General features: G+C 43.5%; 1 protein-coding gene across 2 annotated transcripts in view; it reads right to left on the bottom strand.

The window, feature by feature from the left end:
* SMG6 (SMG6 nonsense mediated mRNA decay factor) overlaps nucleotides 1-14,671 on the bottom strand; it is a 251,682-nt gene that overhangs the window by 180,413 nt on the left and 56,598 nt on the right. For both annotated transcript variants that reach the window (XM_044248158.1, XM_044248157.1), the window contains exon 10: nucleotides 7,495-7,640. In XM_044248158.1, coding sequence (XP_044104093.1) covers nucleotides 7,495-7,640 — 146 coding nt within the window. The remainder of the gene's footprint in view (nucleotides 1-7,494; nucleotides 7,641-14,671) is intronic.

Here is a 14,671-nt window from a genome sequence, read left to right as displayed (position 1 = left end):
AAAGAAAATTTTGTGGATGATGCAACATTCTGTACCTTGACTGTGATGATTAGTTATTCAGGTATATAAACAGGTATATAAATTGGTCAAACTCACTGAAATGCACTCTTAAAAAGGGTTCATTTTATTGTGTATAAATTTACCTTGATAAAACTGAATTTTAAAAAATACTATAGTATGTATAAATCCAAACACTCCAATAATTACAACTGTCAATGGGTTCAATATTCATAACAGCCCCAAAGAGAAAACAACTCTACTGTCTCAAATATCCTTAAAATAAGATGAGGTAAACTGTGATATATGAATAAAATGTAGTATTGTACCAATGAAAATGAATAAACTACAACCACACACATCAACATGGACAGAACTCACAAACATTACAATGAAACAAAATAAGCCAGAGAGAAAAGAATGTAAATAATATGATTAAGCATGATTCCATTTATAGGCAAGCAAAACCAAACTATGTTTTGTTTAAGAGTACATGCATAATTATAGCAACGCTATAAAGAACAGTAAGGGAATGAACTGCATAGGTCAGGATGACAAGTACCTGTAAGGGTGAGGGAGAACTACCAGGGGCACAAAACACAACAGGGAGCTTCTGAGGTGCTAACAACATTCTATTTCTTAACCTAGAGAGGGGTTCCATGTATATTCACTTTTTCATCTTTTCAAATGTTTTATACTCTCATCCTCATTTCTGCATGAATGATGTATCTACCTTCCCCCAGGCCAAAAATAAGAATCACAGTATCCTCTAAGAATGGCATGAGAAAAGCCTCTTCCTTAAAAGCAAAAGCAAGAAAGATAATAGTAAAGATCGTGAAAATAAGAAAAAATGTTCCTAAAAAGTCCTTTAAGAAAGATAGGGAGAGAAAGAGAAAAGGAGACTTTTCCCAAAAGTAACACAAACATTTCCCAAAGTAAGACAAACACGAATGTTTCTTTTCCCAACTGGTCATGAACAATGTTATTTGCTGTAAGAGGATGATATGCATGGAACACCAACAACTTTGATTCTGTCAAACCATAGCCTTCTGCCAGCTTACTACCTTGGCTACACCAGAGGTGCAAGCGGCCTGGGAGAATTCTGACCCCCCCTTAACTCCCTCATCTCTAACACCGTTCCTCTTCAGTCCCAAATCAGAATCAAGGATCACTTTTTACATCAAAAAACAGCAGCTGCTCAGTTTTGGAGAGAAGGGGGAGCAAGATGCTTGCATAATTAACTTTCTCAATTAAGTCCAGAGAAGTTTTTGTGTCTTCTGATACAGAAGGCTGGACACTTAAAATGCGGGTGTAATCTGCTAGCTGTGCAACCTTGCTTAAATTATTAAACCTTTCTGGTATGTTCCTGGTCATCTATAAAATAGGACACAAAATATCTGTCCCACCTATCTCTGATAGCTGATAGGAGAAACCAAATGAAAACACATGCAGCAACTATAAAAATGTCATCGGGCATCATCACAGTGTTGCTTTGCTGTAGTTATTATCGGTCACTACCTCTGAAAGCTACAGTTCTTCCTCAGACCACCGTTTAGTTGAGTACGATACAAAGTACAACTTATGCCCTCTCAGCCCATCCCCAGAACACACCCACTTCCCCTGTGTTTTCAACACACAGTACATATCTGGCCTGAGCCCCTGGTAAGCTACACATGGTAAATTTTCTCCTCAGGAAAAGCTTACAGAGAACTCTAGAAAGGCAGCTGAGAGCCCTACTGCCAACATTCCTGCCAATAATGTCTTCCTTTCAGAGTAAGTCCTTCCTGGAGCAAAAGAAAACCAAACTGGGAAGCTATAAAATGGCAAGAGAGAGGAGATATCCGGCCCATATGAACTCCTGGGCAATGATGGGACACTGCTCTTGATTCAGCACTCCAAACCAAAGCACCAAGGACACCAAACCACACAGCCACCTTGGGGCAAACACAGAAACCATTCCTTCAGCTGACACGGTAAGAGGCTTCATTTTATTGATGTGACTAAATTTTCTCATTTCTTTAGCTTCTCAGTTTACCATTTCTCCTGCCCCAAACTCAAGTAACAGATACATTCTAAAAACAAGGATCCTGGAAATCAGAGTCAGGAAAGATAGGGAGGTCCCCTTGACACACTCGCTTCTTTAACTTTTTCTTCTTTTCCAGGGACTTCTGAGGGAAGAAATCTGTGCTAAGCAACCTGCTGATAGTTACATCTCCCCCAGAGGGATAGAGGGCATAGCTGAAGGATGCATCCTCCTCTGGCCTGCCTTCTAAAGCCTAGACTCTTCTGACCTTTGAATCCATTTCTCACAAAACTTTTTGGCCAACCTGGCTCTTTCTTTGCTAATTTACTCTAAACTGAGTCATTCTGAAAATGAAGGTCAGGAAGTGCTGATTATCTGGAGAAATCTACCCGTGCGTGGATCCTTTAGGAGAAAAGCCCAAGGGCTTCTGCCAGTAGATATAGAGAAGGAGGAATGAGAGGGACAGTTTATACAGCTCAACTCAAGCCTAACCCCTTATGAAAGGTGGATTTCCTGTACAACTGTTCTGACAAGCAGAGGATTAGGCACTCCATACATTTTGCTTTGGTAGAGACTCAGACAGAAGTGAAATGCCACAGAGAAGCAGATTGCTATACTCAAGGTCTGTGAGGTGGTTGTAGCTGGAAAACAAAGAACTCTGGTTGTGATTCAGACTTCTCAACCAGAGTCAACCAGCATACACAACAGCAGTGTGAAGGTGTGAGGTCTCCATCTCAAGCATCCCAGCATCTGGGTTAACCACTACTGGTCCCATGTAGACAGCTGTGATCCTCTAATCCCTCTGGAGACACACATGTGGCACTCCCTCTGCCTCCTGCAATTCAGGGTTACTAACAAACCCTAAGAGCAAGAGTAACTGATAATGGAAGGAATGCCCATCCAGCCCGACCTCAATCCCAGCCCCAAAATGTTCCCTAAAAGCAGGGAGCACAAACGGCACACAAGACAAGTGTCTCTTGGGTGCCCTCTTGCTGCCACCTGGGCTTTTCTTGCAAGGCTAAAATGGAGGCCTAGCCTATGAACTGGTAGAGGAGGAAAAGGAGGAGGAAAAAGAGGGGGCCAGGGCACAGAAAAGGGAAGTTATTCCAGTGGTGGCCAATGAATAACATCCAATGATTTATAGGAAGTATAATCCAATAATACAGTAAAATAAAACAGTGTGTGCCTGAGATGGTTTTGATTCCAGGAATTATAAAACATATTTTTTTAAAAAGAGAGAGAGCAAGAGGGAGAGAGAAAGGGGGGAGCAGGGGAGGCCAGATTGGAGCAAATTGGGCACAGATGGGGGATGCAATGGGTTTCAGTGATGCCCTACCACAAATGTTGCTTCAATTATTCCTCTTCAAGAAACTAGAGTCTATTTCCTTAAATTACAGAATTTTCAAAAAATGAAAATTCTTGGGAGTGTTTATGGTTTAGATCAACAGTTCACCCTCCAACATCATGTCAGCCAATCAGACGGCCACTGAAGTGTTAAATGCTTAGGCACGTGGAGAAGGCCCCATTTCTCCCTTCCAGCTCAGGAATGCTGCAGAGAGATTACCAATTTTGACATCACTCTGGGAACCACCTATCTCACCACCACCCATCAGTCGCCAAAGGACAATTTTGGACACGGGCCAGGTAAGGAACACACTGTTCAATGAACGCTGGCTTGCCTGGAACTGTGGCCTTCTTCATCCATGCATTCAATACAGACTTATTGCTAAGAACCTCTCCAAACATCTCTCAAATTTATCCGTCCCCAACAACTTCAGTGCAAGCCAGGCTCTACAGTTTCACTGAAGTAGAATCTTTACAAAGGGCCCATGAGAGGAGGAGATAGATAGAAGTCTCTCCCATGAACAGTCCTCAATTCATAGGTTTTGAGATCACTGCAGAGATCTGAAAGTTTAGTTGGTTAAATGATGTAGGAGAACTCCATTTATTTCCCCCTGTGTGAAGGAGGAAATCTGTCCCATTCTCTGTCTTCCTGAGCTCCAGGGAAAACTATAATCTGGGAAAAGGGAAATAATGCCTTTTACTCACCACTAGCTGAGGTTTTTTTATTTTACTTTTTTTTACTCCATTTTTACTTGTGAGATGTAGCTTTTAAACAGTTCTACATCTCTCTTTACCACAAGGAAAGCACATTTAAAAATCAAGCTAAAGTGTTAGTATCATTTCTATTCCTGATCGATTGATATTTTGAAAAGAGGAAAGTTATACAAGGGTAGCACTGAACACAAACAAAAAATGAATCAGAGGCATCACCAAACAACATACTTTTTAGTAAGGACGTCCCTGTTGCTCTTCAAATCATACTCCTTAGGTACCACATCTACAAGGAAGGCCCAGGCACAGCCTGAAAGGATCCCAACTGCCTTGGGGGCCACAGATCACCTCTGCTTCAGGCTGGAATGTTCCTTCTCCACAGAGTCCAGGAACTGACATATGCAAACACCCACCCAGAAGGACATGTCCAAGAAAGAATGGAAAGAAAAATGATGGTCCAGATGTTCTGTAACTTGTAGTGACTGCCAAATCACCAAGACCCCAAGCACCTGGGAGGGCCAGGCAGCATCAGGCCCTCGCTTCCCGGTTTCAGCCAGCCAGGGTTCTGTGACTGGGTGGCGACTCTGACAGCAAGCAGAATGGCCTGGAGAGAAGTCTTCAGAAGGGCACCAGCTGACAGGACTTGGGGGCTGAACACTCAGGGCTGATTTATCACTTCCTTACTCATAAAAATGTGATTCAAACTGCTGCTGATTAGTGAAGGATTTAAATCTTTACCCTCTCCCCAACCCCCTTCTCTCTCCACCCCCGGCACAGATGCTGCTACTCAGCCACAACACCCCCTTCTTGCCACTGTCCGTGCAAGCACAGCGCAGGGGCCCAGAGAAGATGACTCATGTGCTGGGAAATGGAAAAGTGCATCTTCCCACCAACCAGCCCCGCTGAGTGCTCTGCTCACCCCTCTCCCAATGGCAGCCCACACAGTGGGGTCTGGACGGCCGCCTCAACTGCACACCGGGTACTTGGCAGCACGTCCGCAGAGCTCTCTGACCTACTTGAGTGTTATATCCTGTGGCCCAGGCTGTTTTTCCCTGAAATATCCTTGGAGCTTCTGACCACCTCAGCTCAGACTCCCCTTGGCCCCAGCTGCCTCCCAGAGGTGAGCATCAGGACAAGGCCAGAAATGAGCAATCTCAAGCCCAGGCTCTGACACGTCCTTCTTGGCGAGCAGGTCTTCATTATAACCAACCATGATGGAGAAGACTCCCAGAAAAAGAACCTTGGCCCCTAATGGGAGAATCACCTATTTTCTTCTTTCTCTGCTCTCACCACCTCACCTTCCTTTTCACCCATATTTTCTTAACCTTTACTTAACAGCAGCTACAAGAAAAGAACTCACTGGTGGCCTATGAAAAGGCCCAGGTATTCCTTTCCATGGAGCCGAGGCTGCTGCCTACAGATGCTTCGCAGGCAAGAGCCACAGGTCCTCTACATTCACACCTTCTGTGACCACAGGTCACTTGAGGCTAGAATGATACCGCAGCAGAGGCTGCAGTTCTGTGACGGGCAACTCACTGAACTCCATGTTGCTGTTAGAGGTAGGCAGGAAAATAAATAGGAGGGCAGCGCAGGAGGCCCCATCTCCCGAGTCGGGTGAGCTTCCCACCTGGTATGAGAACCAGCAGGGTAATTAATGGTGAAGGGATCAATCTCCCTCCCCTTAGGACTTCATGGCCCTCCATGCCAGCACTTCACAAACTTTATTTCCTCCTTCCTGGAAACCACCATTGCCTCTCAAGATGGCATGTTTCCTCAGAGGTGTTCTCAGGAATAATTAGCCAAGCTCAAAAAGGCACCTAAGCCTCTGCATCTCAACTTCTTTTTTTTTTTTTTTTTTAAAGATTTTATTTTATTTATTTGAGAGAGAGAGACAGTGAGAGAGAGAATGAGCGAGGAGAAGGTCAGAGAGCGAAGCAGACTCCCCATGGAGCTGGGAGCCTGATGTGGGACTCGATCCCAGGACTCCAGGATCACGCCCTGAGCCGGAGGCAGTCGTTTAACCAACTGCGCCACCCAGGCATCCCTGCATCTCAACTTCTGCTGGGAATTCTCAGTGCTGTAGGAGGCAGCACAGAGAAGAAAATCAGATATGATTGAAAACCCAGGTGGACGAGCAGAGGACCTTGCAGAGAAAGTCCCAGGTGGACCAAGTTTTCTTTCCTTCTTTTTTTTTTTTTTTTTAAAGATTTTATTTATTTGAGAGAGAGAAAGATAGAAAGCACACAGAGGCAGAGGGAAAAGCAGACTCCCCGCTGAGCAGGGAGCCTGATGTGGGGCTCTGAGCTGAAGGCAGACACCTAACCATCTGGGCCACTCAAGTGCCCCAGGAGCCAAGTTTTCAAGGGAAAGTGTGGCATACACACTCATCAAGGGAGAAACCCACCACCCCCAACACCAGCAAGCTGAGGCATAACCCCCAAGTACAAATGGGAAGGGAAGTAAATCAACTTCAGAGTGAGAAAGCACTAAGAAAAGATGCAACAAGAGAACTAGCAACACTCTGTCCAGAAAGACAAGGTCTGTTTTACAACAGAATCTGCACCGGACAATTTCCACTTCTTGGCATTTCAGATAATAACCTTCCAGCCCTGAGACCAAACACCTCTGTCAATGCTCTGAAACGATTCTTTGGCAACGTGGACCAAATAAACATGCAAAACAATGTCACCCCCATATTTCCATCAAGTCAAACCACATCATCCTTACCAAAGTGGGGTGGAGGGGGAGGGAAGGGATCCTGGTAACATCCTGCAACAGTGACCTGGTCATCAGAACATTTGGAAAATCTTGCCAATCAGCCCCTCCCTCCCCACCCCCCACATCAAAAAACCCCAGTATTCAGAAAAGCATTTCAGAATGCACACCAGTATAATGGCCAAATTCTAGGCCTGGTGATTTTTGTGCTTCCAGCTTGAGTCACCAAAGCTCATCAATTCACTGTTCGTACTCCCTGGCAGGCTCCCACAAGGGATAGCCCATAGGGAACTAGACTTTTCCATAGTGAACAAACAGGGTACATGAGTCCAGAAACAGCTATTCCCAAACCCTGCCAAGCGTATGGTCTCTGCAATGAAACATTTCAGCAATGCCTCTCCCCTGGGAGAGGCTCTGGGTCTGTAGCCTCCAAGAGGCCTTGCTGCTGCCTTTAGCATGGCCAGATGTGCAACAGCATCTCTGGGTTTGCAAATTAAGCTCTATACCCATGATTCCCTCCTTTCATCCCACCCAAGCACTAGAGAGTCATACAGATTTCAGAGAGTAAATTAAAAATCTGAGAGGCAATGATAGGGAAGTGTGTGTATGTATGTGTGTGCATATCAGGGGGAATGTGTGGTAGCATATGAAAGAAGCTAGATTCAGACTTATCTATGTAGCTAAAGACGCTAGTCATTCCTTACCTTTCAGCTGAGAGTTGTGTACAGCAAACATGTTGATGGTCATAAGCTGCAGCATCCGGGTACTTCCAATAGGAGGGGGGCTGTGCTGCAGCAGCACCTGGAACTCCTTGAGGACCTTCTCAGCCACCACAGGGAATGTCTCCATCCTGCAAATAGAGCCAGCTCATTCAGGGAGGCATGTGCCCAAGAGCAGTTGGGGTGCACACGCATGTATGCATGCAAACTCTCACCACCCGCCCTGTGTCTCTCTGAAAGAGACCACTAATGTCTAGGATGTTTTCTTTCTTTCTTTTTTTTTTTTTTTTTTAAAGATTTTATTTATTTATTTGACAGAGAGAAATCACAAGTAGATGGAGAGGCAGGCAGAGAGAGAGAGAGAGGGAGGGAAGCAGGCTCCCTGCTGAGCAGAGAGCCCGATGCGGGACTCGATCCCAGGACCCTGAGATCATGACCTGAGCTGAAGGCAGCGGCTTAACCCACTGAGCCACCCAGGCGCCCCTAGGATGTTTTCTTTCACAAACCTTCCTGGTATTCTAAGGTTATGACCACGTTTAAGAGAAACAACAGATCAGGGATCAGAGATGGAAACAACTCAACCTCTGGATACGTTGCTATGAGTTATGAGGCTTTGGTATGCTGTTTCCTAACCTCTGGCAACCACTGGATTCAAGCTGAAATCAAAGTTTCTCTCTGAAACACTCAATTTTTGTGAACAGTGAACAAATTTCCTTAAAGCTCTACAACTTACATATCCCCCAAACTCTCTGGTATGAAAACTGTGTTCCATAAAAAGAGGTTCATGAGGCGTGCCTGGGCGGCTCAGTGGGTTAAGCCGCTGCCTTCGGCTCAGGTCATGATCTCAGGGTCCTGGGACTGGGCCCCGCATTGGGCTCTCTGCTCAGCAGGAAGCCTGCTTCCCTCTCTCTCTGCCTGCCTCTTCGTCTACTTGTGATCTTTGTCTGTCAAATAAATAAATAAAATCTTTAAAAAAAAAAAAAAAGAAAGAATGAAAGAAAAGAGGTTCATGAATCTAGAGAGTCTTCACTCAAGACTTTGCTTCAGGAAACCAGACATAGTTCTGCTGCTGTCTTTTGGTTACTATCGCACTAATTGCTCCACCTAGGGATCCCAGACTTCCCCTCGAAGAAACCCTAGACCAAGCGCCAACACCCCCCCCCCAAAATGATCTGTTTCAGTCTTTCCTGTGTTGCTGTCCTCCTCCCTCTCACAAGCCTCTGCTCATCAGGGTCTGTATGTTTTCAGGCCAGTGGAAATCTAACGCCCTGGCCAACTGCCACTCCCAATACAGGAAAAGCCTATAATGTAGGGAGGTAGAAATCCAGCCAGTGACCTAGGGCTCCTAAAGAGAGGTCATTCAAACCACTGCTTGCCAAATGTGGCCACTGAATCCCAAACAGTGGTGCATGCCTGGAGCTCCTTTGGCAACATGAACAAACCACAGCTCTAGTCCTCAGAAAATAAAAAGCAAATTCAAACTTGGTGCTAGAGAGAGAAACCAGGCACATGGGCTTTAGAGCCACACCGAACAATTCATGGTCAGCAAAGTATCTTTTATCCATCCTCTACCCCCCTCCTTGTGGTACACTGGGGGGTGGAGGGGGTGGGGTGAGGAACAGCTCCAGGCTGGATTAATAAATAGCTTCTGGAAAGCCACAAGGAAGGGAATCCTTTTCAAAAGATACAAAACAGTTTCAAGTTCTAGAGAAAGGTGCTTCTGGTTTCACCTGAACCTTGGCCCTTTTACCACTGAGTAGTACCATCCTCATATTAGGAAAAAAAACTCCAGAGCTTTCTGGCATTTTAGCAATGTTCATTCCTTGCCCCTGGATGGCAACTCCTATTACTGACCTTCTAGTACCCAGGAGTCATGCCACAGCTATGGGTCAATTACAGTTTATACTCCCAACTCCCTCCTCTGTTGAGCTGTCCTCATTTTCATTGGCATAAAACATGCCATGTATTTGCTTTTTTCCCCAGCGTGCCATTTCAAGTGCCCCCCCTTCCGAAAAACAAGGGGAAAAAAAAGAACCTTATTTTTCCTTCCAAAAGCTTCAGAACCATTAAAACTCTTGGTAGGTTTGGAATGGCAGAGAGTGATATGTTTGGGGCTGGAATGGATCCATTTTTCCCCATGGGCTATAACAAAGGTTTCATTTTAAATCTTGACACTGTGCAGCACTCTTTCTGGTTGGAGGTGGGGAGGGGGACTAGCACTTCTCATTACGAGAATAGCAGTGTTCACTCTGCTTGAAAAGCAGCCACAATGGGCAAGTTTCAGAGCCATGTGTCTCCGTGTTGAAAGGCAGCAGAGAGCCAACACAGAACGACATGACAGAGGTGTCATGTGGGACAGTCCTGCTTCGAAGCTGTGTCTGAGGAAGCCTCTTCCCCGGGATGGGAATTGAAACAGATCAGTTAACTCCCTAGGTCAGACTGAAGTCTCAGATGAGGACCAGGTCAAATGTTCAAACTTTTTTTTTTTTTTTTGAGTTAAAAAAAAAAAAAAGATCCTCCCTTTGCCTTTCAACTAGTTCAACATGACTATAACAAAAGAAAAAATCAAATACTTAAGGATTTAGGTGGTTTTTTTTTTAAGATTTTATTTATTTATTTGACAGACAGAGATCACAAGTAGGCAGAGAGGCAGACAGAGAGAGAGAGGAGGAAGCAGGCTCCCTGCTGAGCAGAGAGCCCGATGTGGGACTCGATCCCAGGACCCTGAGATCATGACCTGAGCCGAAGGCAGCGGCTTAACCCACTGAGCCACCCAGGCGCCCCTTAAGGATTTAGTTTAAAATAACTTCAATTCTAGGGACGCCTGGGTGGCTCAGTTGGTTAAGCAGCTGCCTTCGGCTCAGGTCATGATCCCTGCGTCCTGGGATCGAGTCCCACATCGGGCTCCTTGCTCAGCGGGGAGCCTGCTTCTCCCTCTGCCTGCCATTCTGTCTGCCTGTGCTCACTCACTCTCCCTCTCTCTCTCTGATAAATAAATAAAATAAAAAAAAAAAATAACTTCAATTCTGAGATATGAGGGAAGGTGAATCCACTCAGACTAAAGTAGCTTTGTTAGGTAATAAATGAGGGACATGGAGATGAAAGATCCTTCCTCAAGGTTCAATAATGGGGTTTCTGCTTCTCAGTTTTGTTACTAAAATGCTGATTTGAGCCTCAAACTACCTGTAAGTATTTTTACATCCTTCTCTTGCTCCACCCAATATTATAGAATAAAAACTATACTGAAATGGAGATAAATACAATGCACAGCTTATGTTTAGAGTTTTATAAAATTATTAAAAAAAAAAAACACAACACAGCAATAGCAGTAGCAGCAGAGGAGAGAAAGCATAAAAAGATGGTAATTTGGGGCGCCTGGGTGGCTCAATGGGTTAAAACCTCTGCCTTCGGCTCAGGTCATGATCCCAGGGTGCTGGGATCGAGCCCCGCATCAGGCTCTCTGCTCAGCGGGGAGCCTGCTTCCTCCTCTCTCTCTGCCTGTCTCTCTGCCTCCTTGTGATCTCTGTCTGTCAAATAAATAAATAAAATCTTTAAAAAAAAAAAAAGATGGTAATTTATAACAGCAAAAAATTGGAAAGAGCCTAAAATGCCTAACAATAGCAGATCATTAAGATTGCACATCCATATAACTGAATTCTATTTCTTTTTAATTTTTATTTAAATTCAACTTAACATATAGCATATTATTAGATTCAGAGGTAGAATTTAGTGATTCATCAGTTAGATCACAACACAAAACACCCAGTGCTTGAATTCCATTTTTTAAAAGTTGTATTAGATTTTTAATCATGTGGGGGAAGTTCAATATATATTGAATGAAAACATTTTTAAAATAGTTTAATATCCCTTGTTACGCACATTTGTAAAAAAATTAATGTGTGATATGTATAGATAAAAAGATAAAAATATACACCAAGTATTAAGGGTGGAGAGTTATCTCTGGACAGTGAGAAGATGGGCAATTTTTTACTTCTTCTTTACTGGGTTTTCTTAATATTTTACAATGAGCACTGTATGTAGTAAATAGATTTTTCCCTACAACAAATACGTCTGGCTTTTGTATATAAAACATTTATAATTTTAAAAATAAATCAAGACATAAACATTGCATTTTTCACAATTCAAAGACCAAGATAAATACATCAGTCTTTGAATTCCAAGAGACCTTGAAGCTGTGCAAATAGCGTGACTAAGCAAGCAAGTAAAAACTAAAGCGGTAACTTTAACCAAGGCAATAATGGGAAGCAAAATTATGCTATTTGTCACAAATCAAAAGTCTCTAGTCTGCCGACTTCCCAACCTCTCTCAGTGGAGTCCGGGCGCAGGTCTGATCGGCCTCTCACCAGGAAAGTGTCTGTCAGGAGCCCTACAGGATCCCTGCCTGAATCCTCTTCCTGAGCCTGAGACCTGAGAGGATTCGGTCCCTAGCCTTAAAAACTGCAGAAAATACAATCATTTTCAGGATAAGCGTTTTGCAGACTTAAGTGACTGCTTTCCAAAGTGATCTCTAGAGACACCTTGTCTCATTTGAATGGCAGTTTCAAGAAATCGGTCTTTCAGACAACCCTGGGACCTACACAGAGAGTGACTCAGACAGTGACTAACGGGACAGCACCCAACCTCTCAGATGCTGAGGAACACAGCTGGGCTAGATGACATTCTCTGCAGAAAAGAATCAGGCTTCCTAACTTTTTTCAACTTCTTAATTTTTAGGAAAACTGAACAAGACAGGAGCAATCCAGTAGCAAAACAAAAACAAACAGAACTAAACCATGTGACAGGATAGAGATGAGAGAAAAAAAAAACCATGGTGCTACACAACATAAGGACTAGAATGGACCCTGGACATCATCTATTTAAACTGCTGATAAGGAAACTGAGGCTTTGACTTGTTCCTTCTCGAGCTCTTGTAATTAGTCAGTGGTGAAAACAAAACTTTTTGGCACCTGATTCCACCTAATGTTCTGAACATCTTTTTCCCTGCACACAGAGGAGGGAGACTTGTGTTGCACACAGTAGGCATTCAAGCAGATACAGATGAGATTTGGAACACCTGGCACAGAGAAGACACAGGCCCAGAGAGCAAAAGCAACCCGGGGCTTTTCTCAAAAGGCAGACGGGACAGTGGATGTGTCTTCAGCTGCTCCCCATTACAATCTCCTCACTCTTAATTCATTTTCAACGCCTCCCACATTTCACATCTTCTTGGTAATTAGGCAACAGTCCATGTTGTTGTGTGTGGCTTAAGCTCACTCCTTTTCTAGTCTTACAGACTACTATGCTTCTCCCCCACCCCAATAGAAGTTACTGCTGTTTCTGCCTTCCAGAATAAACATGGGGCTCAATTCTTTTACTTCCAGGAGAGCACAAGAAGAATACTCATCAAGAGGCTGGAGTGCCTAGAATTTACATATATTTTCCTCATGTGAACACAACTGTAACTCATTTCTTATGAAGGTGAAAGTAGACTAGCCTTATTTTTTTGCCAACAATATGTTGTATGCAGGAATGGAAGACATCCTGAAAAATAATCTGGACCACAGCAAATCACCTCTGACAAATAAGATAATCTATTCTTTTTCAAAGACTTCCAGAGAAGAAAATTCCCAAACATCTTCCCTCTGTGAAATTTTCTTACACCTAACCCAAACCTCTTCAGCAGCAACATAAGCCTATTTTTCTCTTACTGTCATCCCAGAGAAATCAAAACTATCTGGTTATGACTCTTTTGTATTTAAACACAGGTTACCCCACAGCTATCTCTAAATAGACTTTTTTTTTTTTTAATCTTAACTTTCTGTGTGTGCTTTTTTTTTAAGATTTTATTTTTAAGCAATCTCTCCACCCAACGTGGGGCTAGAACCCACAACCCTGAGATGAAGAGTCACACGCTCCACCAACTAAGCCAGCCAGGTGCCTCTAACTTTAATTTTGTTGAGATTAAATTTTTCTCTCAGAAATAATTTTCCAGCTTTTTAATCATTATTGTGGTTCTTTTGCAAAGTTCCTCCAAAATATTTGTAACTATGAGGATTTTTTAGAGGGAACAAAATTAAGATTCTACCAAACATTTAGACCTAACAAAAATATATCTTAAATATTCCTACATTCTAGACCAAGATTTAGAACTTCTTTTTTTTTTTTTTTTTTTTTTAAGATTTTATTTATTTATTAGAGAGAGGGGGAGAGAGAGCAAGCACAGGCAGACAGAATGGCAGGCAAAGGCAGAGGGAGAAGCAGGCTCCCTGCCAAGCAAGGAGCCTGATGAGGGACTCAATCCCAGGACGCTGGGATCATGACCTGAGCCGAAGGCAGCTGCTTAACCAACTGAGCCACCCAGGCGTCCCATGATTTAGAACTTCTTTAGCTCTCTACATTTCTAAAAGAACAATGGTCCCAGCCAGGAGCAATTCCGTCCCCCAGGGAACATTTGGCATTGTCTGGTGACATCTGGAATTGTCATGACTGGTGGGGAGAGGCACAGATAGCACTGGCACGTAGTGGGGAGAATCCTGTGATGCTGTTAAACCTACAACGCACAGGACAGCCTCCAACAATAAAGAATTATAAGGCTCAAAATATCAACAGTACAAAGGTTGAGAAATACTGACTCGGAACACCACAGTACATGAAAATTTAACGAACACAGGAAAGGGGCAAAAATGTAGAGAAATACAGAGTGGAAAGGTAGTAAGATAGTAAGAAAGATTTTTAAAACGAGAAAAAGGATAATAAAGAAAAAAGGAGCCATAGTTCCTATTTAAAGTGCAACCTAGTAGTATTTCCTGCTATGATGCGTTATTTCATAAAATGACCTTGATAATAACATTTTGCCCACCTTGTAGCTAGAGCTTTACATGACTCACCAGTGATTGGCCCGGGTCTACTACAACCTACTACAATACTAGATCCTCCTCTCCAGTCTTTTACAATCTGTCCATTTCTTATAATGACTTATTTATTCATACAACAAATATTTACTGAGTACCTACTATATGCTAGGCACTGGGGATACAACAGTGTTGAGCAAAAACTCCTGCCAGGGTAGAGCCTATGGGGAGAGGGGATGGGGGAGGACAGGAACTACTGACACTCCTGATTTCCTTTTCCCAAGTGAATTGCTTTACACTTAGTTCTCCCA

This window comes from Neovison vison, chromosome 5, assembly GCF_020171115.1.
Source record: "Neovison vison isolate M4711 chromosome 5, ASM_NN_V1, whole genome shotgun sequence".
Classification (NCBI taxonomy): Eukaryota; Metazoa; Chordata; class Mammalia; order Carnivora; family Mustelidae; genus Neogale; species Neogale vison.
This window is presented reverse-complemented; position numbering and strand designations above follow the sequence as displayed.